Source organism: Choloepus didactylus, chromosome 21 (assembly GCF_015220235.1).
Source record: "Choloepus didactylus isolate mChoDid1 chromosome 21, mChoDid1.pri, whole genome shotgun sequence".
Lineage (NCBI taxonomy): Eukaryota > Metazoa > Chordata > Mammalia > Pilosa > Megalonychidae > Choloepus > Choloepus didactylus.
In genome coordinates this window covers 27,166,235-27,194,127 of record NC_051327.1, presented here as the reverse complement: position 1 = coordinate 27,194,127, position 27,893 = coordinate 27,166,235, and the positions used below count along the sequence as shown (strand labels likewise).

Below are 27,893 nucleotides of genomic sequence, written 5' to 3'. Positions count from 1 at the left end.
GTGCTTATCTCCGCGTCAGTGGCACCCGGGGCAGTCGGGTGACGGTGACCTCGGGGTCTGCAGGCTCAGGGGCGCCGCGGGGAGGCGATGGGCCCCAGCAGACGCATCCGGGAAGGTGAGCCTGGGTTTGTGCCTCCAGCCTCTCGAGGCAGCGTGAACCCGAGTCAGAGCGGGATGGACCCCCGTCCCCCGTGGCCTGGGGACAGCCGAGGGCTCGCCGGGAAGTGCCGGGAGGGGCGCCCCCCAGCTTTACTTCCTCGAGGAGGTCGGGTCCCTCGCTTTGGGTGTCTCTGTGCAGTGCTGACCGAAGAACCGTCCTGAACCGCTGCAAGGCCAGGTGGCCATGGGTGCTGCCGGTCAGCCCGAGCCCGAGGGGACAGAGACGTGCCAGTGACTTTCTCAGGCAGTTTCTAATTGTAGGAGAAGCTCCGCTCCTCGCTGGCTGAGGTGACCTTCGTGAGGACAAGGCTGTGGGCGCTCTCAGCTAGGGCTGGGCTGGGGTCCAGGGCCCTGGGCTGCCCCGGGCTGTCCCAGGCTACCCCAGGCGAAGCCCCTTCTATCTCCAGGCCTTTGTGTGGGAAAGGAGAGGTGCCTGGGGGCTGAGTCCCCTCGATTCCAGGAGGGCAGAGGGTTCCTCCTGGGTCGGGGCTGCTCTGTCCCCACGTGCATGCCGCTTCTGCTGGGGCCCCACTCCTCCTTCCTGCCCCTCCCTCTGTCCCTCCCCGAGCCCCTGCCTCCCAGCAGGTGCCCAAAGTGCTAACAGCACCTACAGGCCGGTAACAGCACCTACAGGCCGGTCAGCGTGGGGAGGTTCGGGATGCATTTAGGAAGCATTAGGGCTGGGTGTAGGGGATGTGACGGGAGACTGTCCTGCCCTCCAGCAGGGGAAGCTGGCCCGGCCTTAAGCTTCGCAGAGGCATGGCCTTGGGCTGCTGGAGGCCAGGGAGGCTGGCAGAGGAGTGGCACAGGGAGGGCAGGGGCACTGCTCCCCCAGTAGCCCATGGGCCCCCAAAGAGCTGAGTCTTTTAAGAGGGGTGATAAGGGGTATGGTTGTCGCCACCTCCTTCTAACCCGCGCCCACCGCCACTGAATTCCTGCCCCTGTGCCCCAGTCACTGCAGGCACCGTGGGGGCTCGAACGGGCCTGGGCTTGAGGGTGGCTCTGTGAAGGAAGAGGCCGAGGGGGGGCCCAGTGCCTCCTCGTGCTTCCTCGACCTCCACCCCTGGGCCAAGCTCGGCCCGGCGGCTCCCGTCTGTGTGGTGGCCCTGGGCTCTCCCTGCGCTTCAGCTCGTTCCCGCCATACAGCCACCTCCCCACGGCGTAGCCCTGCCCCGTCCCGCTCACCACGCGGGAAAGGGTCTCTGCCAGCTGCGTGCCGCCCCGTCTGGGCTCCCCCCATCCCCCACTGTCGGCCTCCCCCTCCCCCAAGCAGTGTCCGCTCAGGCCCCTCCCCACCCCTGGCCTCACGGGCTCTTCTGGAGCTGCCCCTGCTCACAGGTCCGGCTCCTCTGCTGGCCCAGCAGAGAAGACGGAGTGGGGAGAGACCCCTCCCACCACCTCCCGCTGGCCAGCTTTGGGGGTGGGGAAGGACAGAGGGGTCCCGTCCCTCCTCAGTAAGCCCATGTGGAGGGGACCGTGGAGATGCAGAGGGAGCTGTGTTGGCGACACGGAGGGTGCGTGGGGGCAGCCAGCATACGAGGCAGGGTCCGGTCCTGCCCGGAGACCCTCCCACTGGCCTGGCAGAGCTGCTGTCTGAGGCGGGCGTCCAGCTGCAGGGCAGCCCACGACAGCGCAGGGCCCAGGGTGGCCGTGGCTGGAGGCCGGGTCCACAGGACGGCAAGGGGGGCTGTGCTGGCAATGACCTCAGACCCCGCAGGCCCGAGAGGGAGTGTGGGGGTGGAGGTGTCCGCACCTGCCCAGACATGCCGGCCCGGGATCTTGGCCCTCCTCAGAAATGCACCCCCACCGCCTGTACCATCATGAGGGTCCCCAGGACCCCTTAGGGGGACCCAGTGTTGCTGGGTGGGGGCTTGGGCTCTCCCTGGATCACTGAAGCCTCATTTACCCAGCACGTGTGGTGCGAGCGCCACCGTCTCGCATGCTGGCCCAGCGTCATGGCAGGGAGGGTAAGGCCTGTGGGAACGCGGACAGGCTGCTGGAGGGGGTGGGGGGATGCCTTCTGCCCTTGGGGGGCTGCGTGCTCCGGGATGGCTTGCGTGCTGTGGGCTGTGTGCAAGCCTGCTGCCTTTTTGCCTCCTTATCGCCCATCAGGCTTGCATAACCAGGCTTGCCTGCTTCCTGCTGTGGGGCTATCAGCGTCCCATCAGAAGCTGCAAAACGGGATGATAGAGCATCAGCAGCCTCCGCAGCACCCAGGCACTTCCTGGCACCCTGCCCCCCATCTCCAGCTGACCTCTGGCTCCCCTGGGGGTCCCAGGTCTCTGGCTCACACCCCAGAACCAAGAGCTTTGCAGGGGTGTGGCAGGTGCACCCTGCTGCCTCCTCCTTCCTGGGGCAGAACCCAGAGCTGCTCTTTATCTGGAGGAGACGATGCGGTTAGCTGGATCCACACGGGCGGTGTGGCCCTGGGCCAGTCACATCTTCTTCGGACTCAGCCTCTTCGAGGACAGGGACAGTGCTTTGGCCCTAATGGCTGTCATGAGAATTAAAGTGGAAAACACAGGGTGCGGCACCCGAGAGCTCAATCTTACATGCACCTGTGGGGCGGAACCTGGGCCCAGGCATGGGGCTGGGCAGGCAGAGGACCCAGGCCCGGAAAGGCCCTTGCAGGTAGACGTAGAGACAAACGAACCCAGAGCCAGAACCCGCTGGGAGCCTGAGGCTGCTGGGGCCACGGGGCCGGGTCAGGGGCCCTTTCTTCCTGGTGAGGCAGGGATGTGCCAGCCCGCCTTGCGGGGCATGCTAGGGTGGAGGTGCTGACCCCACAGGGCGCTCTCTGGGAAGCTTGGGGTGCTCATGGGCAGTGCCTCAGCCCAGTTCTTTGCAGGTTGGACCTCAGAGGGCAGCTGGCTCCTGGCCTGCACCTGCGTGTGCTGGGGTGCCCCAGGCCTGGAGGACGGAGGAGGTGAGGGCCGGTGCCCGCGTCTGTGTGAGGGTGGAGGGCTGGAGGGAGCCATCTCCCTGGCCACAGCTGTGCTGGGTGCGTCCCCCACTCCACTGTGCAGCTTGTCCCAAGGGGTCCCACCCACCCTCGTCTCCCCCAGGCCCTTCCTTGGGTGAGTCTCGCTCTTCTGTGGCCTGCCTGCCCCATCACCTCCCAACGCCCATGCTGCCCAGGATCACTTGCAGTTGCCAGGCGCCCCCCAGCCCCATTCTGCTGCAGTGGCAGCATCCAGTGGGACCCCCAAGGCGGCCCTCCCTGCAGCCTGCCCATCACTGTCCCCAGGGCCGGTGGCCGGCGCCTTCACCTGCCTCACCAACAGCATCCTCAGGTTTGACTGTCTCTGGTCCGCCCCGGAGCCAGGCCAGGGCACCGGCCCCTGGCTCCTCTTCACCAGGTGCAGTCTGGGGGGCAGCCCACCTGGCAGGGGACTCCTGGGTGGGGCCCCATGATAGCCGCAGCCATGGGGAATGTGCCCTTTGCAGCCACCAGGTGCCGGGCAGCCAGCACAGGTGTGTCTTCCGAGCCGGTGCGTGCAGCGTCGAGCTCCCACCTGAGGAGGTGCTCCTGCCGTCCGACAGCTTCACCCTCACTTTTCACCACCACGTCTCCGGGGAGGAGCAGGTCTGCCTGGTGGACCCCCAGTACCTGCCCCGGAGACATGGTGAGGGGTCCATGGGCTTGGGTGGGGTGCCCTGGCTGCGGAGAGCTTGGGGGCAGGGCCTGCGATGCCAGGCGAGGTCCATGCCAGGAACAGGCTGGGACCCTGGGGGAGGCACACGAGGGCCACGAGGTGGGCAGGAGCTGCAGCTTGAAGTGCACTTCCGACGTGGCGGGGAAGGCTCCGGTGAGACCTGGGAAGGGCTTCCAGCAGTAGGTTATGAAGAAGGGGGAAGGCGATGTGAGAACCACCTTGCCGGGCGGCAGGGCCTGGAGGAAGTCATTCTGTGCAGTCTTCAGGGAGGCCCCTGGCCTGAGAGCCTTGCCCGTGCCCCCAGGACCCTTTCCAGTCCCAGCCCGGGGGTCTGGGGACTCTGGCTTCACACGGCTCACTCTGTTCCAGTGAAGCTGGACCCACCTTCCAACTTGCAAAGCAACGTCAGCTCCGACTCCTGCGTCCTGACCTGGAGCATCAGCCCTGCCCTGGAGCCCATGCGCACGCTGCTGGCCTACGAGCTGGCTGTCCGGAGGCAGGGGCAGGCTTGGGAGGTAGCCTCGCCCGCTGCGGGCATCACTCCACCCTCTGGGAGATGTCAGTCGGAACAAAGAGCAGAGCCGGCTCCAGAACAGGAGACCAGGGCCAGGAGAATGCGTGTGTGCAAGCACAGTAGTGTGTACATGAACAATTGTGTGGTTGTGTGTGAATGCGTGTGTGCATGTGCATGTGGTGAGCTTGCAAGGGTGTATGTGTGTGTGTGCATGGTCTGTATGCACATGGGTGTGACTGTTGAGTGCATGTATGTGTGCCTGCAGGTGTGCACGCATCTCAGCATGCCTGTGAACATGCACATGTGACTGTTGTTTTAAGTGTGAGTGTGCACATGTGTGAATGTGTGCCTAGTGTGTGCACACATGTGGTAAGTGTGTGTGAGTGTGCCTGTGATGTCTGTGTCTGTGTGCTTATGTGATGATGGTGTGTGCACATGGGTGTGAATGTATGCATGTGTGAGTGTGTGCATGTGTGCACATGGGTGTGGCTATGTCTGCTTCTGTGCATGTGTGTGTGCATGTGATGAGTGTGTGTCTGCCCCTGTGTGTGTGAGCATGTGATGTGTGTGTGTTTCTGCCTCTGGGTGTTTGTGTGTGCATGTGATGAGTGTGTGCATGTATGAGGCTGCCTCTGTGTGTGAGCATGTGATGAGTGTGTGTCCTGCTCTGAGTGTGCATGTGATGAGTGTGAGCCTGCCTCTGTGCCTGCATGCGAGCATGTGTGTGTGATGAGTGTGAGCCTGCCTCTGTGCATGCATGCGAGCATGTGAGTGTGTGATGAGTGTGAGCCTGCCTCTGTGCATGCATGCGAGCATGTGAGTGTGTGATGAGTGTGAGCCTGCCTCTGTGCCTGCATGCAAGCATGTGAGTGTGTGATGAGTGTATGAGTCTGCCTCTGTGCACGCATGCGAGCATGTGTGTGTGTGATGAGTGTGAGCCTGCCTCTGTGCATGCATGCGAGCATGTGAGTGTGTGATGAGTGTGAGCCTGCCTCTGTGCATGCATGCGAGCATGTGAGTGTGTGATGAGTGTGAGCCTGCCTCTGTGCATGCATGAGAGCATGTGTGTGTGTGATGAGTGTATGAGAGTCTGCCTCTGTGCACGCATGCGAGCATGTGAGTGTGTGATGAGTGTGAGCCTGCCTCTGTGCATGCATGCGAGCATGTGTGTGTGTGATGAGTGTGAGCCTGCCTCTGTGCCTGCATGCGAACATGTGAGTGTGTGATGAGTGTATGAGAGTCTGCCTCTGTGTACGCATGCGAGCATGTGTGTGTGATGAGTGTGAGCCTGCCTCTGTGCATGCATGCGAGCATGTGTGTGTGATGAGTGTATGAGAGTCTGCCTCTGTGCACGCATGCGAGCATGTGAGTGTGTGATGAGTGTGAGCCTGCCTCTGTGCATGCATGTGAAAACGTGTATGTGATGAGTGTATGAGGGTCTGCCTCTGTGCATGCATGCGAGCATGTGAGTGTGTGATGAGTGTGAGCCTGCCTCTGTGCATGCATGTGAAAACATGTGTGTGTGATGAGTGTATGAGGGTCTGCCTCTGTGCATGCATGTGAGCATGTGAGTGTGTGATGAGTGTGAGCCTGCCTCTGTGCATGCATGTGAGCATGTGAGTGTGTGATGAGTGTGAGCCTGCCTCTGTGCATGCATGCGAGCATGTGTGTGTGATGAGTGTGAGCCTGCCTCTGAGCATGCATGAGAGCATGTGTGTGTGTGATGAGTGTATGAGAGTCTGCCTCTGTGCATGCATGCGAGCATGTGAGTGTGTGATGAGTGTGAGCCTGCCTCTGTGCATGCATGCGAGCATATGAGTGTGTGATGAGTGTGAGCCTGCCTCTGAGCATGCATGCGAGCATGTGTGTGTGTGATGAGTGTATGAGAGTCTGCCTCTGTGCATGCATGCGAGCATGTGAGTGTGTGATGAGTGTGAGCCTGCCTCTGTGCATGCATGTGAGCATGTGTGTGTGTGATGAGTGTGAGCCTGCCTCTGTGCATGCATGAGAGCATGTGAATGTGAGTCTGCCTCTTTTTGTGCCTGTGAGTATGTTATGTGATGTATATGTGTCTGTCTCTGTGCATGTGAATCTGGCCCTGTGCATGCAAGAGCGTGTGATGCGTGTGTGTGTGAGTCTGCCTCCATGTGTGAGTGTGTACAGTGATGAGTGTGTGCATGTATGAGTGCGGGTGTCTGAGCTTGTACCTCGATTTACCAGGCCTGGGCCAGGGGACCTGATATCACCCCCTGGGGAGGGTAGTAGGTACGGGCGTGAGTGCCCTCTGCAGCCCCCCCGAGCCTGGGGAGCGAGGTCAAGGCAGCTCCCTTTTCCTCACCCAAATTGCCACTGGCAGGGGAGGCTTGCCGGAGGAAACCGCCTTTCTCCCAACTGCCCTTTCCCCACTTCCTTATCTTACCCACTCACTCCCTGGTGCCAAGGCCACTCCTGCCACCGCCAGCGCGCATGCCCGTGGCCAGAACTACCCCCGCCCCGCTGCAACGGTTCCGGCGTTCTCTCAGAACCAATCCTAGCCCCTATCCCTTCAATATTGCCATTTAAGGCTGCTTCACCTCCTTTCCAGCCCTGCCCTTCTTACCAGCCTATATAACCTGTAATCACCCCTGAATAAATCTCTTTGGCGCATACCCCTACTGGATGAAGAGTGCCTTGTCCCTATCGCCGCCCTCCTTGCACGCCTCTCGCCGAGGACCCTGGCCACGTCCTCCGCCTCGCCCTCGCCTCCGGGAAAGAGCCCCCGCCGCCGGTACCCCTTGAGCAGCCCCGAGAGCTGAGGGCTCGGCTACCGGCCGCCTCTCCCCCTAGAAGTAGTAACCGCGACCGCAACTGGTGCCCCGTGTGAGGGGCGTCTCCACACAACAGTTCAGCAGGTCGATCGCTCGCCCGGACGCCCCTCCAGCTTCCCGTTTCCTCTCGCCTGCAAGGTAGGGCCGCCTCTCCTTCGCCGCTTCTGGAGCCGTGGGAGGTTCCCTGCTCCGAAGCCGCTCATCCCTTCCCCCACGCTCTCTTCATCCAGTAGGAACTCCTCCCTTCCCCTACGCTCTCTTCGTCCTCTTGTATGCGCACTTCTATGACCCCCGTTCCTCCTAACACTCTCCCTCTTCCCCTCCATTACTTTGCTGTAATTCTTTGTATTTTTATTTCCTCATTTGGTGCCGTGTGCCTCTTTGCAACCGCCCCCCCCCCCCCGACTACTCCCGTTGCCAAAGGGCACTGCTTTCTGCTCTCGCCGTCTCCTTTGGCCTCAAGGCCACAGCTTATCTCATTCTCTCTGCTCGGTAATCAACTCCTCCTCCTCCTCCCTGCCAGCCGGCCGGCCCGGCTCGGGAGCAATCCCCCCTCCTCCCCCCTCAGCTATGGGTAATCGTATATCTACATGTCAGGCACCTCAAGTTCGTGCTCTAGCGGGTCTCCTAGACACGCATCGCTGTAAAGTGTCTGTCCGGCAGCTGCAGGTGTACTGGGACCTCCTGCTGCCTTTTAACCCATGGCTCACCACTTGCCATCTTTGGGACCCTGTTACTTATGATCGTCTTATTGATCGGGTCACTAATGCCATGGAACATGAGAGCAAGCGTTTCCCTCCCGGCTTGCTCCCCACCTTGATAACCATCCGCTCCTGTCTTCAAGGCTCCCTCCCCCCTGATCGAGGCCCCGTTAATTCCGGCGATGACATCAGCCCTAAGCTGGGCCGGAAACCACATACGCTTTACCCTGCCCTTTCACAGGGCGGAGTTAGTCCACCATCTTATGCCTTGGGCCCCACCCTTTCACAGGGCGGGGCTGATCCACCATCTTGTGTCTTAGCCACGCCCACCGCGCCGCCATCTTGCGACGCTTGGGGCCTCCCACTCCCACCTCCCCCTTCGGCGAGCTCCCCCTCGGAGCCACTACCGGCAGCTGCCGCCGCTCCTCCCACCCCACCGACTAACAACCCCTGGCTGCCTTCTACACCTCAAGGCAGCCCTTGGAGCAACGCTCCCCCTACCCCCACTCCCGTGCCTAGCGCTCTTCAAGCGCGTCCTCCTTTCTCTCGTGCTTTTCGCTGCTTTCCTCTTAACCTTGCCCCCACCCCACAGAAACCGTATGACTGGTATCCCATTGACCCAGATACTATCAAGCAGCTTCGCAGGGCCGTCAGGGAGGACGGGTTAGGTAGCCCATACGCTTCCCAAATACTGCAGGATCTCGGCATGGACTATTGCATCCCCCAAGACTGGGCCTCGCTTGCCCGTTCCATTCTTAACCCCGGTCAGTTTGTTGACTGGCGTGCTCACTTCCAGGCAGAAGCAGCTCAGCAAAGTGAGCAAGACGCAGCCCTTGGAGTCTATCATCCCCCTGAAGCCTATTTAGGCACTGGAGCATTTCTAAATGCGTCTGCTTATATTAATGTCCCTGCTACCTTCTGGACTGTCCTCAGAGGCATCGCCTTACGCGCGTTTGCCAATTGCTCTGCCCGTCGACCTGACAAGTTTACCAAGCTCCTCCAGGAGCCAAACGAATCTTTTGCCACCTTCGTTTCCAGGGTTGAAGAGGCCTGTGCTAGAAAAGTCACCGACCCCCAAGCCCAGTTAGCGCTCACCCGCGAACTCATTCTAGAAGGAGCCAACCCCCCCTGTAAGCAAGCCATTCTTCCCCTGCGGGAAAAAAAGATAGATGACTGGGTTCTCGCCTGCAGCACCTTTGATCCAGCTGCCACGTCTCTAGCCCAGGCTGTCTCTGGCGCCGTCACTGCCGCCTTGGCCGCCACCACCGGTTGTTTTAAATGCGGGCAAAGCGGTCATTTTGCCAGGGAATGCCCCAATACGGAGGCCAAACGCCCGCCTCCCATGCAACGCAATGGGCGCCCCCCTCCCACTCCATGCCCGCGCTGCCAACGTGGTTATCACTGGGCGCGCGATTGCAAAAGCAACTACAGAGACCTTAATGAGAAAGATTTAAAAAAATTCTGCTATCCCTGGTGCCCTGGCGGTAGTCAACACCAAAGCACTGAGCAGGCTTTAAACTCCAAGCGGGGCAAGCCTCAGCCCCGCCCCTAAGAGGCAGCGTGCCGGCCGGTTCCAATAAAACTAAACAATGCTCCAACAATAAAACGCTTCTCTGGACAGTCCCCCTCACTCCAGAAAAACCTACTCGTAAGTTAAAAATAGAGGGGCAATGGTACACAGGCACGCTCGATTCAGGGGCCGAAATCTCTTGCATGCCCGTTCAATATGCCACCATGTGCATGGTTCTTGATGGTCCCTCGGTAGTGGGAGCCACTGGTACCTCTACTTCTCTTCAAGCCATAAGACCCATTAAGTGGGAGGATGGAGAAGGCCACTCAGGTACCTTCCGCCCGTTATTTCTACACACCATAGACCAAATTTTATGGGGCCGTGACATCCTCGCCGCCTCTGGGGCAGTGCTTACCACGCAGCCCCCCCAATAATGTGCGCCACTGCTCGTTTAACACCTCCAGCGCCCGTTCCTCTGCAGTGGGATACTGAGGAACCTATATGGGTGGAGCAGTGGCCCCTTCCCACGCATAAATTGGTAGTACTCCAAGCCCTCGTACAAGAACAATTGAATGCTGGCCACATAGAACCTTCTACTAGCCCCAATAACTCGCCAGTATTTGTTATTCATAAAAAAACCACAGGGAAATTTAGGCTCCTCAATGATTTGCGGGAAATCAATAAGCATATTCTTCCCATGGGTTCCCCGCAGCCTGGCCTTCCCCATCCGGTAGCCATCCCGGCTCACTATCATGTAGCCACCATTGACATCAAAGACTGTTTCTTTTCCATCCCGCTACATGAGCGAGACCGCCCGCGCTTTGCCTTTACAGTCCCCGTCCCCAATCACGCGGGCGCGGCTAGCAGGTACCAATGGAAAGTCCTCCCTCAAGGGATGCGTAACAGTCCGGCCATCTGCCAGATGTATGTTAATCACGCAGTGGCCCCCCTGCGAAAGCGGGCCATGCTCATCCATTACATGGATGACATCTTAGTGGCCTCTGAAGACGCCGAGACGCTTCCTCTAATCCTCAAAGACCTTACCAATAATTTGGCTGACCTCGGCCTTACAATTCAACTCGATAAAGTTCAAATTGTGCCACCTTTAGCCTTCTTAGGGTTTAGCATTGATAAAACCATTGCTCCGTCCGCTCCCCAGCTGGACATACCAGACCGGGTCACTATCACTGAGCTTCAACAGCTCTGCGGTCAAATCAATTGGCTCCGCTCTGCGTTGCCGATCACCACAGCGCAGCTGCAACCACTCTTTATGCTGCTGAGTGTCCCTGAAGCTCCGCCGCTAGCAATCTCCCGGCGCATTAAGCTCACCCAGGAGGCAAAAGAAGCCATTGCCGCAATTAACAAGGCACTTGCTGCCTGCTGTCTCAACAGGTTCAGCACTAAGGAGGGCAATCTTATAGCACTCATCCTCCCTACGCCCGGCACCCCCATGGGCTGCCTGTGGCAGAAAGGCCCTCTACTTTGGGCGCATCCCGCTAAAAGTCGACTTAGGAAGATTTGTCCCGCAGTACGGCTCTGGATCAGCCTAGCTTCAGATCTAGTTACCTTGGCTGTTCATGTATTCGGAGAGCCACCAGAAAAAATTGTTTGGCCCCTAGACACAGGCCAAACCCGCCTGCTTATACGTGACAACCCGGACATGCAAATCCTTTTAGAAGGATTCCAGGGGGAATTCAGCTGCCACTATCCTAGCCATCGGCTGTTACAGGGACTCGCCAAGCTTCCCTTCCGCAGTCCCTTCCATCCTTTCCCCTCCTCTGCACCCATCCCGGGTGCCAATACCGTCTTTACTGACGCCTCCAAAACCCGTTTCGCCTTCCTCTCGTATTCACAGGACCATCCGGAACCCCGCCTATTCAGTTATGTCAACCTTCATTCGGTCCAAGTGGGGGAAGTTCTGGCAGTGTCATACGCACTAAACGCCCACTGCAGCCACCCAGTAAACATTTTCACTGACAGCCTCTACACTTATCAGGTCTGCCGAGTCCTCGCGTTTTCCACCTTTTTCCCGGGAGACTCGGCCATTGATAAAGCACTTTCTAACCTCAGAAGCATCCTGGAGCATCGACAGGATCCTTGGTTCATTAGCCACATTCGTAGTCACTCAGGCCTTCCGGGGCCCTTGGCTAATGGCAACAGTATAGTAGACCAAGCAGTCTCAGCTCAGACTACCCAAGCTATGCTAACCCACACGGCAGCCCCTCCGGGGGACGCTGTTAACCAGGCCAAGTTATTGCATTCCAGGTTTCACTTTTCGGCTACGTCATTGTATCATTTATGTGGCCTCCCCCTGGATACCTGTAAACATCTTGTCCGCAATTGTGCAACTTGTGCGCCCTTTGCGCCGCTTGGCCCCCTGCAACCTCAGGGAGTCAACCCACGAGGCTTAAAACCAAATTCTAGATGGCAAATGGATGTAACTCATGTTCCGTCCTTTGGGCGCCTCAAGTATGTACATGTAATGATTGACACCTTCTCAGCTATGTGTTATGCAGTCCCCCTTGCCGGGGAAACGGCCAAACATTGTATCAAAGCCCTAAGACAAGGAATTCTCTTCATGGGAGTCCCTTGGGACCTAAAAACGGACAATGGGCCTGCCTATCGCAGTGCCTCCTTTGCGGCTTTTCTTCAGTTATATAACATCACCCATCATTTCGGCATCCCCTATAATCCACAGGGGCAAGCCATTGTAGAAGCAATCCATCGCCGCTTAAAAATACAGATTGAAAAAGAAAGGGCAATGCTCCCCCAGGCAACTCCAGGGGACCTTGTTATAGCAGCCCTTATTCACCTTAATCTACTCACATTTAATAAGGAAGGGCTTTCGCCCCTACATAAGCATTGGGGGCCCTCGTATAGGCCCACTCAAGCCCCGATGGTTTACTGGAAGGACCCGGAGAATAATACCTGGAAAGGTCCCTCCCCACTTCTCGCCCAGGGGCGCGGGTTTGCTTGTGTTTTCCCAGATGATGCAGCACAACCAATATGGATTCCAGGAAGGGCAATCCGGCCCGCCACCAGCAACCACGCGTTCAACGAGACGGGAACGCCGTCGTCTCCGCAGCCTGGTGCACCAGATGACAACAGTACACCTGGGCCTGAACCCCAGTCCGAGCAGAGCGCAGCAGCGACGAGAAATTAGAAAAATTATACGCCTCTATAAACAGGCAAAACACCATGTCATACACCCTCTCAACCCTCACCCAAGCATAACCTCCCTTCTAATGATCATGTTAGTTCTTGCCTCTTCTACCCAGGGCGATCCCCACCAGCCTTGGAAGTGGACCCTTGCGCGTTGGAAGGACTCCACAATAATTCTTTCCAACACCACAGCAGGATCTCCCTCCTTCGTCTTTTATGCCATTGATCTGTTTGTCCCTCCTAATCCAAACCTTCCTAGTTATCCAGGCAGCCTAAATCTTCAGGATTATTATATGTGTCCAGCTTCCAATCCTGGAAAATCATACTGCAAATCCCCAACAAACTATTACTGCCCATACTGGGGGTGTGAAACAATAGCCACTGGCTGGAAACCTTCTGTCCCTGACAAATTTCTAAACCTCGCAGTAATCCCGTATTCTTGCCAAAATCCAGGCTATCGCTATTTCAACAGGTACCCTTGTCCTAAAAGACTAATGCTCACCATACAAAACCCTGCCGATACGTCTTGGCTCTTGGGTAAAACTTGGGGCTTCCGAATTTGGCTATCGGGGTTCGATCGGGGAACCCTTATATTCATAAGAAAAGAGGCAATAAACCAATCAAAGAAAGATACTATTATAAAAAAGCCCTTTAACATTAGTCCCAACAAGGTCATTAACCCTCTTTTTCCACAGCCCTCCAGCCGCACTTCAAGTACAAGCAGCGCATCCGGAGGCCGCACCTCAGCTGCAAACAACGCATCGCCAACCCCATCACCCCAGCTTCCTCTGCCCCCTTCTCGTTATTCCTCTCCCCTCCTCAGCCTCATCCAAGCCGCCTTTACCTCAGTAAACTCCTCCAACCCCAATTTTACCTCCTCCTGCTGGCTCTGCCTCTCCACCTCTTCCTCTCTATACGAGCCCGTTGCCTCCAACCTCTCCTTTTCAGAAAGCACAGAAAACAGCCCCTTGGAATGCAATTGGAATACCTCTGCCGTCCCCCTGACCTTTCATTCAGTCTCCTATACGGGAAAGTGCGTCCGCCCTCGCTCCAGGAACTCTCCCGACCTCACTGCCTGTGCCAGCTATTCATCTCCCAGCAGCTCTGCAAAATTTCTCATTCCTCATAACTCCTCCCAATGGCTCTGCTCCTCTACAGGACTTACCCCATATCTCAGCACGAATGTCATCAATGAATATAAAGAAACTTGCCTCCTAATTGTCCTTATCCCTAGGGTCTTATACCACAGCGAAGAAGACTTCTTCCTCCGTCTAGAAAAAACTGCAGCTCCTGCCCCATTGCAAAAGCGAGAGCCCATCACCGTCCTTACAATTGCCTCCCTCCTAGGTCTTGCCGGCGCTAGCACCGGAATCGCTGCACTAGCCAGTCAAGACTCCGCCCTAACTCACCTCAGGGCGGCTGTTGACGAAGACATTCATCACTTACAAAACGCTATTCACCATCTAAAAAATTCTGTCAATTCCCTCTCTGAAGTAGTGCTCCAAAACCGCCGAGGTCTCGACCTTCTCCTCCTCAAAGAAGGAGGCCTCTGCGCCGCCCTAGGAGAAGAGTGCTGTGTTTATGCCAATTCCACAGGTCTCGTCGAGGACAGCCTGAAAAGAGTCCGAGAGGGACTGGAAAGGCGCAAAAGAGATCGTGAAGCCACCAGTTATTGGTCCAGTTTTTTCACTCCCATTCTCCCATACATCCTTCCTTTTCTTGGCCCCTTATTAATAATTATTCTAGCTCTCATCTTAGGACCCTGCCTCATCCGCAAAATTGTCCAGCTTGTAAGAAAACAAACAGATGCCATTTTTTCCTCGTTCGTGCAAATCCAGTATCAGCGACTCGCCACCTCTGACGCCCCCCACTCCAAGATGACAGCCAACCCTCCGCAACCTCAACGCCACCGGTCGACTCGCCAACCGCGAGGCCCTTCTCAATCACCTGAACATCGCTCTCACCTCGAGTTCCAGCTTCTCTGAACCCCTGAACTTTAAACCCCTCACCTTCGCCCAGCCCGCTGCAGCGAAGCCATTGTCAAGCGCCCAGGCACCACACCAACACTGAGCTCCAGCCTCGCTGAGCCACCATCAACCCCTTTTTTCCCTTCCCTAACCTCCCCCTTCCCTCACCCTTAGCGGGCCTCTCCGGTAAAGCCTCTTCCTCTAATTAAAAAAGAAAGGGGAATTGCGGGTGTCTGAGCTTGTACCTCGATTTACCAGGCCTGGGCCAGGGGACCTGATATCACCCCCTGGGGAGGGTAGTAGGTACGGGCGTGAGTGCCCTCTGCAGCCCCCCCGAGCCTGGGGAGCGAGGTCAAGGCAGCTCCCTTTTCCTCACCCAAATTGCCACTGGCAGGGGAGGCTTGCCGGAGGAAACCGCCTTTCTCCCAACTGCCCTTTCCCCACTTCCTTATCTTACCCACTCACTCCCTGGTGCCAAGGCCACTCCTGCCACCGCCAGCGCGCATGCCCGTGGCCAGAACTACCCCCGCCCCGCTGCAACGGTTCCGGCGTTCTCTCAGAACCAATCCTAGCCCCTATCCCTTCAATATTGCCATTTAAGGCTGCTTCACCTCCTTTCCAGCCCTGCCCTTCTTACCAGCCTATATAACCTGTAATCACCCCTGAATAAATCTCTTTGGCGCATACCCCTACTGGATGAAGAGTGCCTTGTCCCTATCGCCGCCCTCCTTGCACGCCTCTCGCCGAGGACCCTGGCCACGTCCTCCGCCTCGCCCTCGCCTCCGGGAAAGAGCCCCCGCCGCCGGTACCCCTTGAGCAGCCCCGAGAGCTGAGGGCTCGGCTACCGGCCGCCTCTCCCCCTAGAAGTAGTAACCGCGACCGCATATGAGCCTGCCTCTGTGCAAGCATGTGAGCACGTGATGAGTGTGTCAGCCTCTGTGTGCGAGCATGTGATGAGTGTGTGTCCTGCTCTGAGTGTGCATGTGAGCATGTGATGAGCATCTGCCTCTGTGCACATTCTCAAGGGCTGGAGGGTATGACATGGGCACCCCCCCCGCACCTGCTGACTGCCCCCCCACCTCACAGTGGGCCCAGCACAAGGGCCACATCGTCGGGGTGACCTGGCTCCGCCTCGAGGCTGCAGAGTTGGACCCCGGCTCCACCTATGAGGCCAGGCTGCGTGTGCAGATGGCCGCACAGGATGATGGCGTCGCCGAGGAGGAGCGCTACGAGGGCCAGTGGAGTGAGTGGAGCCAGCCCGCACGCTTCCCCTCACCCCGGAGACGAGGTGGGTGCCAACCCTGTCTTCAGCCTCTTGGAACCCCTCTGGGGAGGCAGCTCCCCTGTCAGCCGCCCTCCCCTAAACAAACACCTGTGACTGCTGGGACTCATGGGCACCTGCAGCTGCTGCTTTAAGCCCCGGAACACAGGGGTCTGTCTCGGGAGGTGGGAATGTGACCCCAGTCTCCCAGGGAGAGGGCTGGGCCGATCCCTGCCGATGGCACCGACCGTGACAACTGCCTTGTGGACTGGGGTCCTGGGGGCTGAATGAGTGATTTCGGGGGCTCCAGCAGGAGCCCCCCACAAACATTCCCCTAGCCCAGGCCACTCACAGGGAAGCCTCTACCATGTGGGTTTGGGGGAGCACCTAGCACTGTGGCGGCTGCCAACCCGGGGCCCTTCCTGCCTCATAGGCCCGTTGACACCACCCTGGGGGCGGCCAGGCAGCAGTCTTGTTGCTCTGTCCATCTTCCTCCTGCTGACCAGCCTGACCTATCTCCTGTTCAAGCTGACGCCCAGGTACGTCGTGAAGGTGTGTGTAGGGGTGTGGGAAGTGCGAGTGTTGTGTATGTGCTTGTGTGTGTGCATGTGGTGGGTGGTGTGTGTTGTATTGTGCATGCATGGGTGGAGTGTTGTGCATGCATGGGTGGTGTGTTGTGTGCAGGGCATTGTGTGTTGTGCGTTTGTGGGTGTTGTGTGTTGTGTCTGCATGGGTGTTGTGCATGTGGGTGGAATGTTGTGTGTTGTATGCATGGGTGGGGTGTTGTGTGTTGTGTTGTGCACGTGGGTGGTGTGTTGTATGAATGGGAGGTGTGTATTGTGCTGTGCGTGCACAGGTGGAATGTTGTGTGTTGTGTGTGCATGAGTTGAGTGTTGTGTGTTGTGTTGTGCATGTGGGTGTTGTGTGTTGTGTGCAAGGGTGGAGTGCTGTGTGTTGTGTTGTGCATGTGGGTGTTGTGTGTTGTGTTGTACATGCGGGTATTGTGTGTTGTGTGCGTGGGTGGAGTGTTGTGTGTTGTGTTGTGCATTTGGGTGTTGTGTATTGTGTGCATGGGTGGAGTGTTATGTGTTGTGTTGTGCATGTGGGTGTTGTGTGTTGTGTGCATGGGTTGAGTGCCGTGTGTTGTGTTGTGCATGTGGGTGTTGTGTGTTGTGTGCAAGGGTGGAGTGTTGTGTGTTGTGTTGTTCACGTGGGTGTTGTGTGTTGTGTTGTGTGCATGGGTTGAGTGTTGTGTGTTGTGTGCGTGGGTGAAGTGTTGTGTGTTGTGTTGTGCATGTGGGTGTTGTGTATTGTGTGCATGGGTGGAGTGCTATGTGTTGTGTTGTGCATGTGGGTGTTGTGTGTTGTGTGCATGGGTTGAGTGCCGTGTGTTGTGTTGTGCATGTGGGTGTTGTGTGTTGTGTGCATGGGTGGAGTGTTGTGTGTTGTGTTGTGCATGTGGGTGTTGTGTGTTATGTGCATGGGTGGAGTGCTGTGTGTTGTGTTGTGCATGTGGGTGTTGTGTGTTGTGTGCATGGGTGGAGTGCTGTGTGTTGTGTTGTGCATGTGGGTGTTGTGTGTTGTGTGCATGGGTGGAGTGTTGTGTGTTGTGTTGTGCATGTGGGTGTTGTGTGTTGTGTGCATGGGTTGAGTGCTGTGTGTTGTGTTGTGCATGTGGGTGTTGTGTGTTGTGTGCATGGGTTGAGTGCTGTGTGTTGTGTTGTGCATGTGGGTGTTGTGTGTTGTGTGCATGGGTGGAGTGCTGTGTGTTGTGTTGTGCATGTGGGTGTTGGGTGTTGTGTGCATGGGTTGAGTGTTGTGTGTTGTGCATGTGGGTGTTGTGTGTTTTGTGCACGTGGGTGGAGTGTTGTGTGTTGTGCATGTGGGTGTTGTGTATTGTGTGCATGGGTTGAGTGCTGTGTGTTGTGTTGTGCATGTGGGTGTTGTGTGTTGTGTGCATGGGTTGAGTGCTGTGTGTTGTGTTGTGCATGTGGGTGTTGTGTGTTGTGTGCATGGGTGGAGTGTTGTGTGTTGTGTTGTGCATGTGGGTGTTGTGTGTTGTGTGCGTGGGTGAAGTGTTGTGTGTTGTGTTGTGCATGTGGGTGTTGTGTATTGTGTGCATGGGTGGAGTGCTATGTGTTGTGTTGTGCATGTGGGTGTTGTGTGTTGTGTGCATGGGTTGAGTGCCGTGTGTTGTGTTGTGCATGTGGGTGTTGTGTGTTGTGTGCATGGGTGGAGTGTTGTGTGTTGTGTTGTGCATGTGGGTGTTGTGTGTTATGTGCATGGGTGGAGTGCTGTGTGTTGTGTTGTGCATGTGGGTGTTGTGTGTTGTGTGCATGGGTGGAGTGCTGTGTGTTGTGTTGTGCATGTGGGTGTTGTGTGTTGTGTGCATGGGTGGAGTGTTGTGTGTTGTGTTGTGCATGTGGGTGTTGTGTGTTGTGTGCATGGGTTGAGTGCTGTGTGTTGTGTTGTGCATGTGGGTGTTGTGTGTTGTGTGCATGGGTTGAGTGCTGTGTGTTGTGTTGTGCATGTGGGTGTTGTGTGTTGTGTGCATGGGTGGAGTGCTGTGTGTTGTGTTGTGCATGTGGGTGTTGGGTGTTGTGTGCATGGGTTGAGTGTTGTGTGTTGTGCATGTGGGTGTTGTGTGTTTTGTGCACGTGGGTGGAGTGTTGTGTGTTGTGCATGTGGGTGTTGTGTATTGTGTGCATGGGTTGAGTGCTGTGTGTTGTGTTGTGCATGTGGGTGTTGTGTGTTGTGTGCATGGGTTGAGTGCTGTGTGTTGTGTTGTGCATGTGGGTGTTGTGTGTTGTGTGCATGGGTTGAGTGTTGTGTGTTGTGTTGTTCATGTGGGTGTTGTGTGTTGTGTGCATGGGTTGAGTGTTGTGTGTTGTGTTGTTCATGTGGGTGTTGTGTATTGTGTGCATGGGTGGAGCGCTGTGTGTTGTGTTGTGCATGTGGGTGTCGTGTATTGTGTGCATGGGTTGAGTGTTGTGTGTTGTGTTGTGCATGTGGGTGTTGTGTGTTGTGTGCATGGGTGGAGTGTTGTGTGTTGTGTTGTGCATGTGGGTGTTGTGTGTTGTGTGCATGGGTTGAGTGTTGTGTGTTGTGTTGTGCATGTGGGTGTTGTGTGTTGTGTGCATGGATTGAGTGCTATGTGTTGTGTTGTGCTTGTGGGTGTTGTGTGTTTTGTGCACGTGGGTGGAGTGTTGTGTGTTGTGCACGTGGGTGGAGTGTTGTATGTTGTGTTGTGTGTGTGGGTGGAAGGTGCTGGGGGCGCCCGTCCCCAGCTGGTCCTGGGTGGACATGCCCTGTCATAGCACTTGGAGGTTCGCCCCCAGGGCACAGGCTGCAGGGAGAGAGGTGTGGGGGGTGGGGGGAGAGGGTGGGGAGGGGGCCTCACCCATTCGGCCACCGAGTGATGCGAAACGATGTGGGGTCATCAGCCCAGTGGCCTGAGCACTGTTTTCGCCGTGGCCGACAGGCTTGGCAGTTCGTCATGCATTCGTGACCCCGAGAGAACAGTTTGGGGTGCCTGTTGAAGCCAGGTCCTCCTCTCGAAAACGATGTTCAATGGGTATATGTGCTGCATGTTGGGTGGTGAGGGGCACAGGCCACACGCCAAGGCCGGGGAGGGGCCCTGAGGACACCGGCCATGTGTGGGCAGGGACTAGCAAGGAATGAAGTACAAGGGTGAGACGGGTGAGGGCCTGGCCCGTGGGGGAGTGAGAGGAGGGACAGCTGGTCAGAGCCCGGGGCATGGGCTGGGGGCTTGGAGGACACTGGTGAGGCTGTCTGATTCGATACAGTTGATGTTTGCGGTCGCGGTTACTGCTTCTGGGGGGAGTGGCGGCCGGTAGCTGAGCCCTCAGCTCTCGGGGCTGTTTAAAGGGTACCGGCGGTGGGGGCTCTTTCCCGGAGGCGAGGGCGAGGCGGAGGACTTGGCCAGGTCCTCGGCGGGAGGCGTACAAGGTGTGGAGGGCGGCGATAAGGACAAGACACTCTTCATCCAGTAGGAGTATGCGCCAAAAAGAGAGAGTCTTTATTCAGGGGTGCTCACAGGTTATATAGGCTGGTAAGAAGGGCAGGGCTGGAAAGGAGGTGAAGTAGCCTTAAATGGCAATACTGAAGGGAGAGGGGCTAGGATTGGTTCTGAGAGGACGCAGGAGCCGTTGCAGCGGGCGGGAGTTGTTCTGGCCACGGTGCATGCGCGCTGGCGGTGGCAGGAGTTGCCTTGGCACAGGGGAGTGTGCGGGCAAGATAAGGAAGTGGGGAAAGGGCGGTTGGGAGAAAGGCGGTTCCCTCCGGCAAGCCTCCCCTGCCAGTGGCATTTTGGGTGAGGAAAAGGGAGCTGCCTTGACCTCGCTCCCCAGGCTCGGGGGGGCTGCAGAGGGCACTAAACGCCCGTACCCACTACCCTCCCCAGGGGGTGATATCAGGTCCCCTGGCCCAGGCCTGGTAAGCCGAGGTACAAGCTCAGCCACCCACAATTCCCCTTTCTTTACTAATTAGAGGAAGAGGCTTTACTGGAGAGGCCCGCTAAGGGTGAGGGAAGGGGGAGGTCAGGGAAGGGAAAAAGGGGTTGACGGTGGCTCAGCGAGGCTGGAGCTCAGTGTTGGTGTGGTGCCCGGGCGCTTGACAATGGCTTCGCTGCAGCGGGCTGGGCGAAGGTGAGGGGTTTAAAGTTCAGGGGTTCAGAGAAGCTGGAACTCGAGGTGAGAGCGATGTTCAGGTGATTGAGAAGGGCCTTGCGGTTGGCGAGTCGACCGGTGGCGTTGAGGTTGCGGAGGGTTGGCTGTTGTCTTGGAGTGGGGGGCGTCAGAGGTGGCGAGTCGCTGATACTGGATTTGCACGAACGAGGAAAAAATGGCATCCGTTTGTTTCTTTACAAGCTGGACAATTTTGCGGATGAGGCAGGGTCCTAAGATGAGAGCTAGAATAATTATTAATAGGGGGCCAAGAAAAGGAAGGATGTATGGGAGGATGGGAGTGAAAAAACTGGACCAATAACTGGTGGCTTCACGATCTCTTTTACGCTTTTCCAGTCCCTCTCGGACTCTTTTCAGGCTGTCCTCGATGAGACCTGTGGAATTAGCATATACACAGCACTCTTCTCCTAGGGCGGCGCAGAGGCCTCCTTCTTTGAGGAGAAGAAGGTCAAGACCTCGGCGGTTTTGGAGCACTACCTCAGAGAGGGAATTGACAGAATTTTTTAGATGGTAAATAGCGTTTTGTAAGTGATGAATGTCTTCGTCAACAGCCGCCCTGAGGTGAGTTAGGGCGGAGTCTTGACTGGCTAGTGCAGCGATTCCGGTGCCAGTGCCGGCAAGACCTAGGAGGGAGGCAATTGTGAGGGCGGTGATGGGCTCTCGCTTTTGCAGAAGGGCAGGAGTTGCAGTTCTTTCCAGACGGAGGAAGAAGTCTTCTTCGCTGTGGTATAAGACCCTAGGGATAAGGACAATTAGGAGGCAAGTTTCTTTATATTCACTGATGATATTTGTGCTGAGACAGGGGGTAAGTCCTGTAGAGGAGCAGAGCCATTGGGAGGAGTTATGAGGAATGAGAAATTTTGCCGAGCTGCTGGGAGATGAGTAGCTGGCACAGGCAGTGAGGTTGGGAGAGTTACTGGAGCGAGGGCGGACGCACTTTCCCGTATAGGAGACTGAATGAAAGGTCAGGGGGACGGCAGAGGTATTCCAATTGCATTCCAAGGGGCTGTTTTCTGTGCTTTCTGAAAAGGAGAGGTTGGAGGCAACGGGCTCGTACAGTGAGGAAGAGGTGGAGAGGCAGAGCCAGCAGGATGAGGTAAAATTGGGGTTGGAGGAGTTTACTGAGGTAAAGGCGGCTTGGATGAGGCTGAGGAGGGGAGAGGAATAACGAGAAGGGGGCAGAGGAAGCTGGGGTGGTGGGGTTGGCGATGCGTTGTTTGTAGCTGAGGTGCGGCTGGTGAGCTGTGGAAAAAGGGGGTTAATGACTTTATTGGGACTTATGCCAGAGGGTGTTTTTAAAGCAGTATTTTGGTATGGTTGGCTTACAGCCTCCTTTTTTATAAGAATAAGTGATCCTCGGTCGGCTCCTTTCTCATAGATTCTGAAGCCCCAAGTTTGACCGAGTAACCAGGAGGGATCAGTGGGTAGCTGCACTGTAAGATTAAGATGTGTGCAGGATCCCTTACTTTCTTGGCCGAGCCAGTTAACAGTAGGGAGTTTGCACTCTGTAGGGGCCCACTTTAGGGTAAGGTAATGATCAGGAACAGGAGGCTTCCAATTATTGGCTAATGTCTCATACCCCCAGTATGCACAGTAGTACTCGTTGGGGGAATTGTAGTGCGATTTTTCAGGATTTGAGGATGGGCACATGTAATATTGGGCCTGGGGGTTACTTACTTTTTGAGCGCAGGTTTCTTCGACTCTGGAGACAAAGGTGGTGAAAGGCTCATTCGGCTTCTGGAAGAGCTTGGTGAATTTATTAGGCCGACAGGCAGAGCAGTTGGCAAATGCTCGTAAGGCGATTCCTCAAAGGATAGGCCAAAAGGTGGCAGGTGCATTAATATAAGCAGACGCATTTAGAAATGCTCCAGTGCCCATATAGGCTTCGGGGGGATGATAGACTCCAATGGCTGCGTCTTGCTCACTTTGCTTAACTGCTTCCGCCTGGAAGTGAGCACGCCAGTCAACAAACTGACCGGGGTTAAGAATGGAACGGGCAAGCGAGGCCCAGTCTTGGGGGATGCAAAAGTCCATGCCGAGATCCTGCAGTATTTGGGAAGCGTATGGGCTACCTAACCCGTCCTCCTTGACGGCCCCGCGAAGCTGCTTGATAGTATCTGAGTCAATGGGATACCAGTCATACGGTTTCTGTGGGGTGGGGGTAAGGTTAAGAGGAAAGCAGCGAAAAGCACGAGAGAAAGGAGGACACGCTTGCAGAGGACTTGGCGCGGGAGTGGGGGTAGGGGGAGCGTTGCCCCAAGGGTTGCCTTGAGGTGTAGAAGGCAGCCAGGGGTTGTTAGTCGGCAGGGTGGAAGGAGCGGCGGCAGCTGCCGGTAGCGGCTCCGAGGGGGAGCTTGTCGAAGGGGGAGGTGGGAGTGGGAGGCCCCAAGCGTCGCAAGATGGCGGCGCGGTGGGCGTGGCTAAGACACAAGATGGTGGATCAGCCCCGCCCTGTGAAAGGGCGGGGTTCAAGGCACGAGATGGTGGACTAGCTCCGCCCTGTGAAAGGGCTGGGTAAAGCGTACGCGGTTTCCGGCCCAGCTTAGGGCTGATGTCATCGCCAGAGCATTTCCTCCCCTCGATGGAAAAAGAAGGAGGAAGTTCGCCATCTTGGCGTGGCGCAGTGTTATTTTGCTTTTTGGGAGTCACCTCGAGCGCGTTGTTAATCTGCTCGACTAAGGACTCCGTGTCCGAGTCATGATTTGAATTAATATCGCTATCTGAATCTGTTGGCTGGGTTGATAGGGCCTCCTTAGATTTAATGGGGCCTCGATCAGGGGGGAGGGAGCCTTGAAGGCAGGAGCGGACGGTTATCAAGGTGGGGAGCAAGCCGGGAGGGAAGCGTTTGCTCTCATGTTCCATGGCGTTAGTGACCCGATCAATAAGACGATCATAAGTAACAGGGTCCCAAAGATGGCAAGTGGTGAGCCATGGGTTAAAGGGCAGCAGGAGGTCCCAGTATACCTGCAGCTGCCGGACAGACACTTTACAGCGATGCGTGTCTAGGAGACCCGCTAGAGCACGAACTTGAGGTGCCTGGCATGTAGATAGACGATTACCCATAGCTGAGGGGGGAGGAGGGGGGGTTGTTTACCGAGCAGAGAGAATGAGATAAACCGTGGCTGCGAGGTCGAAGGAGACGGCGAGAGCGGAAAGCAGTGCCCTTTGGCAACGGGAGCAGTCGGGGGGGGGCGGTTGCAAAGAGGCACACGGCGCCAAATGAGGAAACAAAGATACAAAGAACCACAGCAAAGTAATGGAGGGGAAGAGGGAGAGCGTTAGGAGGAACGGGGGTCATAGAAGTGCGCATACAAGAGGACGAAGAGAGCGTGGGGGAAGGGAGGAGCGGCTTCGGAGCGGTGAACCTCACACGGCTCCGGAAGCGGCGAAGGAGAGGCGGCCCTTACCTTGCAGGCGAGGAAACGGGAAGCTGGAGAGGCGTCCGGGCGAGCGGGCGACGTGCCAAACTGTTGTGTGGAGACGTCCCTCACACGGGGCACCAGTTGCGGTCGCGGTTACTGCTTCTGGGGGGAGTGGCGGCCGGTAGCTGAGCCCTCAGCTCTCGGGGCTGTTTAAAGGGTACCGGCGGCGGGGGCTCTTTCCCGGAGGCGAGGGCGAGGCGGAGGACTTGGCCAGGTCCTCGGCGGGAGGCGTACAAGGTGTGGAGGGCGGCGATAAGGACAAGACACTCTTCATCCAGTAGGAGTATGCGCCAAAAAGAGAGAGTCTTTATTCAGGGGTGCTCACAGGTTATATAGGCTGGTAAGAAGGGCAGGGCTGGAAAGGAGGTGAAGTAGCCTTAAATGGCAATACTGAAGGGAGAGGGGCTAGGATTGGTTCTGAGAGGACGCAGGAGCCGTTGCAGCGGGCGGGAGTTGTTCTGGCCACGGTGCATGCGCGCTGGCGGTGGCAGGAGTTGCCTTGGCACAGGGGAGTGTGCGGGCAAGATAAGGAAGTGGGGAAAGGGCGGTTGGGAGAAAGGCGGTTCCCTCCGGCAAGCCTCCCCTGCCAGTGGCATTTTGGGTGAGGAAAAGGGAGCTGCCTTGACCTCGCTCCCCAGGCTCGGGGGGGCTGCAGAGGGCACTAAACGCCCGTACCTACTACCCTCCCCAGGGGGTGATATCAGGTCCCCTGGCCCAGGCCTGGTAAGCCGAGGTACAAGCTCAGCCACCCGCAGATGTTTTGGGAGTGGACTGTGTGGGTGCAAGGGGACATGGGTCCTGCTGGGAGGCAGGGAAGCAGAGGGACTGAGGGAGTCTCAGGAAGAAAACTCGGGGGTCCAGTGGGCAGGTGAGATGCGGTCGCTGCCCCTGAGGTGTCCTTGGCTGAGGTGGGAGCTGGAGGGTCGGGCCCCGGGGCCATCCGTGAGGTTGGATTGGGCCCTCTGTGTGTCGTCCTTGTGGGGAGCACGTGTCCTGGGCATGGAGGACGGGGGCACAGGGAGAGCCTGGGGGTGGGCAGGCGGCTGCGAGTGGGAGTCCCTCTGCAGGCTGAGGGCACGGCCGTCAGTCCTGCCCAGCTGGTGCCTGCAAGCGCCATCGCTGCCCCACCTGAGGGCACTGGGTCGGGGATGCAGCTGATGGGAGCTGAGGTCCCGCGGTGACCCCACCCCTTGCCGGGCCCCTCAGGCTCACTGTCCTGCCCCTCCAGGGTGAAGAGGACCTTGGGCCAGGGCGTGCCCTCCCCGGCAGCATTCTTCCAGCCCCTCTACAGTGTGCACCACGGGAACTTCCAGGTGGGTGCGGCCTCCGGCAGCCTCCGAGCTTCTGGTATAGTGTGGTGGGTTGGCGTTTACACCATCTTCAAGTGTGCAAAAACACAAGCTTGCTTTCTTTTCTATTGCTGATTTCTTTTTGTTTGGGGGTCTCCAATTCCATTCTTGCTGGGAAAACACAAGCACTCTCACAACTCGACCTCCAGCTCTTCTGGCTCGAGGCAGCCCTCTTGGGGTACATGGTCAGTTCCGGGAGTGACCCTTATGGGGGCCACCCACCCTCCCACTTGCCCGAAGGCTCCTTGAGGCTCACCCGCAGGGAACCCCCCCCACCCCCGCTGCACGGGCATTTCAAGCCCCCCTGGGTGGGGTGGAGGGGTGGGGGGGACTCCAGTGGATGGTCTCTGGCTCCCATCCTTCCAGGGGTCCAGACTGCGCTGACCATGAGCCTGAGGGGCAGGGACGTCCCCTCCACTCTGCACCTCCAGCTTGATATGCAGCAAAGCCCTTTTCTTTCTTGCCAGAACCTTGCCTTCAAGATCGTTGTCCAGAAATACAAGTTGGACCCTAGTATCAAGCACTCAGTTCTGGGCTTGTCCTCCTCCCTCCCCAAAGCAGCACGTGGGAGCGGGTCAGAGCCCCCAGGCAGCCGGGCACAAAGGCTGAGCTGGCCAGTGGGGTCCTCCCACCGCAGGCACTTGCCGTGGCCTTTCTGGATGCTTCCGGTGGTGGCCGGGCTCCCCGGGTGGGCACGAGGTTCAGGGACGGTGGGTGCCGTGTGCATCTGGTGGAGGCTCCTGGCCCCACCCGAGAGCAGGTGCCCTTGGGGGCCCAGTGCTCTGACAGGCACCTGCTGTGCCTGTCTGTGTGACGGGGTCCGTGGTGCCCATCTCCGGCCCCCAGAGGCTCCTGGAGCAGCAGTGCCAAGTTGCTCCGTCCTCAGCACCTGCTGCCATCTGGGTCAGGCTGCAGTGAGCACCAGGCCCTGGGTAGGGGCCCTGAGGGGCTGAAAAGGGAGCCCTGCAGAGGCCGGGCTGCATCTGGGCTGCACCTGGGGGAGACAGAATGTCCCAGCGTAGCCTGAGCCGCCCCCGCCCCGTCCCCGTGTTCTGTTCCAGATCTGGGCCGGGGTCCACCGAGCTGGTCTGCAGCTGAGCCGGGAAGGCGATGGCCCCCTGCCAGGAGCCCCGGAGTCTGGCTTTGGGGAGGCCATCTCGCCCCTCACCTACATCATCTACAGCCCGCTGGGCCGAGAGGAGGGGGAGGGCACGGGTCACGGCCTCTCAGAGGACAAGCTGCCGGCAGGGAGCGGGGAGCAGGGGGCACAGACGCCCGCCTACCTGCCGCAGGAGGACTGGGCCATCGTGTCCCCTGTGAGGCCGACTCCCCCAGACCCCGAGGGTGGCAGCAGCAGCGACTATTGCGCCCTGGGCTGCGACGGGGGGTGCCCCCTCTCTGCGTTGGCCTGGAGCCTTTCCTGGGAGCGGCGGAGCCCGGACGCCCAGCCCGGGGCCCGGTCCTGCGCGGGGACAGGGAAGAGTCAGCGGCAGACAGCCGGCCTGGGCCTGCAAGTCCTGGAGCCCTGACTCGGCCCCCAGGGGAGTCCACGCCGTGTCCGTTTGGGGAAAACGGAGATGACCCCTGGTCGGGGCCTGGAACCCGCACGGGGGCAGCTTGCCCACCCCCTCCACTCAGCGCCCGGGGAGGGGCCTCCGCCGAGGCCGCCCCACCTCTGTCCTGTGCGGCGTCTTCTCCGCGAAGAGGGGTGAAGGGGTGTCTGCTCTGAATGCTGTTCTCCCACCGCCCCCGTGGGCCGCCCTAGTGCCTCCTGAGGCACCCCTCTTTTGGGGATTGAACCGTGTCCCCCCAAAAATACACGTAAATGTGACCTTATTTGTAAATAGGACCTTTGAAGATGTGATTAGTTTAGATGAGGCCATACTGGATTAGGGCCTCCAATGGGACTGGAGACTTACTAGGAGGGGAGATGTGAGACAGACAGACAGAGATGGGGCTGTGGACCGAGGCAGAGGTTGAGGGACGCCACCACAAGCCAAGGGAGGGCTTGATTCTGGACTTCCAGCTCTAGGGATTGGAGAATAAAATTCTGCAGTTTAAGCCAACTGGCCTCTGCTCCCCGGTTACAGCGGCCCCCGCAGAACGAAGCCCCTGCCATACTGAGGTTCAAAGAACACAGCGCTGCTCGGCAACTGCCAGTGACAGCAAGGAGGATGCAGGGGAGGGGGCTCCTAGGAGGGTGCAGGGGAGGGGTCTCCTAGGAGGGTGCAGGGGATGGGGCTCCTAGGAGGGTGCAGGGGAGGGGTCTCCTAGGAGGGTGCAGGGGATGGGGCTCCTAGGAGGGTGCAGGGGAGGGGTCTCCTAGGAGGGTGCAGGGGAGGGGTCTCCTAGGAGGGTGCAGGGGAGGGGGCTCCTACGAGGGTGCAGGGTTAGGAGGGTGTAGGGGAGGGGGCTCCTAGGAGGGTGCAGGGGAGGGGGCTCCTAGGAGGGTGCAGGGTTAGGAGGGTGCAGGGGAGGGGGCTCCTAGGAGCGTGCAGGGGTGGGGTCTGGCTGGTCCTGGGTTCTTTGGGCTTTAGCGGGGTAGATGCTCAGTAGCTTCCTCCACTTCCTTGTCCTTGTCACCCCTTGGGCCCTGTGGGGCCGTGAGCTGTGGCAAGATCTCCAAGACCAGCGGGCCTTTGGGGGCCCTGCCTCCCCCGGGTGGGAGGGTGGGAGGCA

At 57.9% G+C, this 27,893-nt stretch overlaps 1 protein-coding gene across 3 annotated transcripts; it reads left to right on the top strand.

Annotated features, from left to right (window-relative positions):
• Positions 1-27,240, top strand: LOC119517412 (interleukin-9 receptor-like). Of its 3 annotated transcripts, none has more exons than XM_037814069.1 (9): positions 1-115; positions 3,008-3,085; positions 3,444-3,518; positions 3,607-3,785; positions 4,214-4,330; positions 15,563-15,764; positions 16,171-16,276; positions 25,094-25,178; positions 26,276-27,240. In XM_037814069.1, the coding sequence occupies exons 1-9, from the start codon at positions 88-90 to the stop codon at positions 26,741-26,743; spliced, it is 1,338 nt and encodes a 445-aa protein (XP_037669997.1). In that variant the 5' UTR covers positions 1-87; the 3' UTR covers positions 26,744-27,240. The 3 variants fall into 3 exon arrangements, with proteins under 3 accessions (XP_037669997.1, XP_037669996.1, XP_037669998.1); XM_037814068.1 differs by having other exon boundaries at positions 3,407-3,518; positions 4,185-4,330; XM_037814070.1 differs by lacking the exon at positions 3,444-3,518.
• The last annotated feature ends 653 nt before the right edge of the window (positions 27,241-27,893 follow it).

Coding starts and splice junctions, on each gene's coding strand:
- LOC119517412 (XM_037814068.1), top strand. CDS start 88: ATGGGCCCCAGCAGACGCATCCGGGAAG. Junction 3,086..3,406: donor AGGCCTGGAGGACGGAGGAG/GTGAGGGCCGGT, acceptor CACTGTCCCCAG/GGCCGGTGGCCGGCGCCTTC. Junction 25,179..26,275: donor TGCACCACGGGAACTTCCAG/GTGGGTGCGGCC, acceptor GTTCTGTTCCAG/ATCTGGGCCGGGGTCCACCG.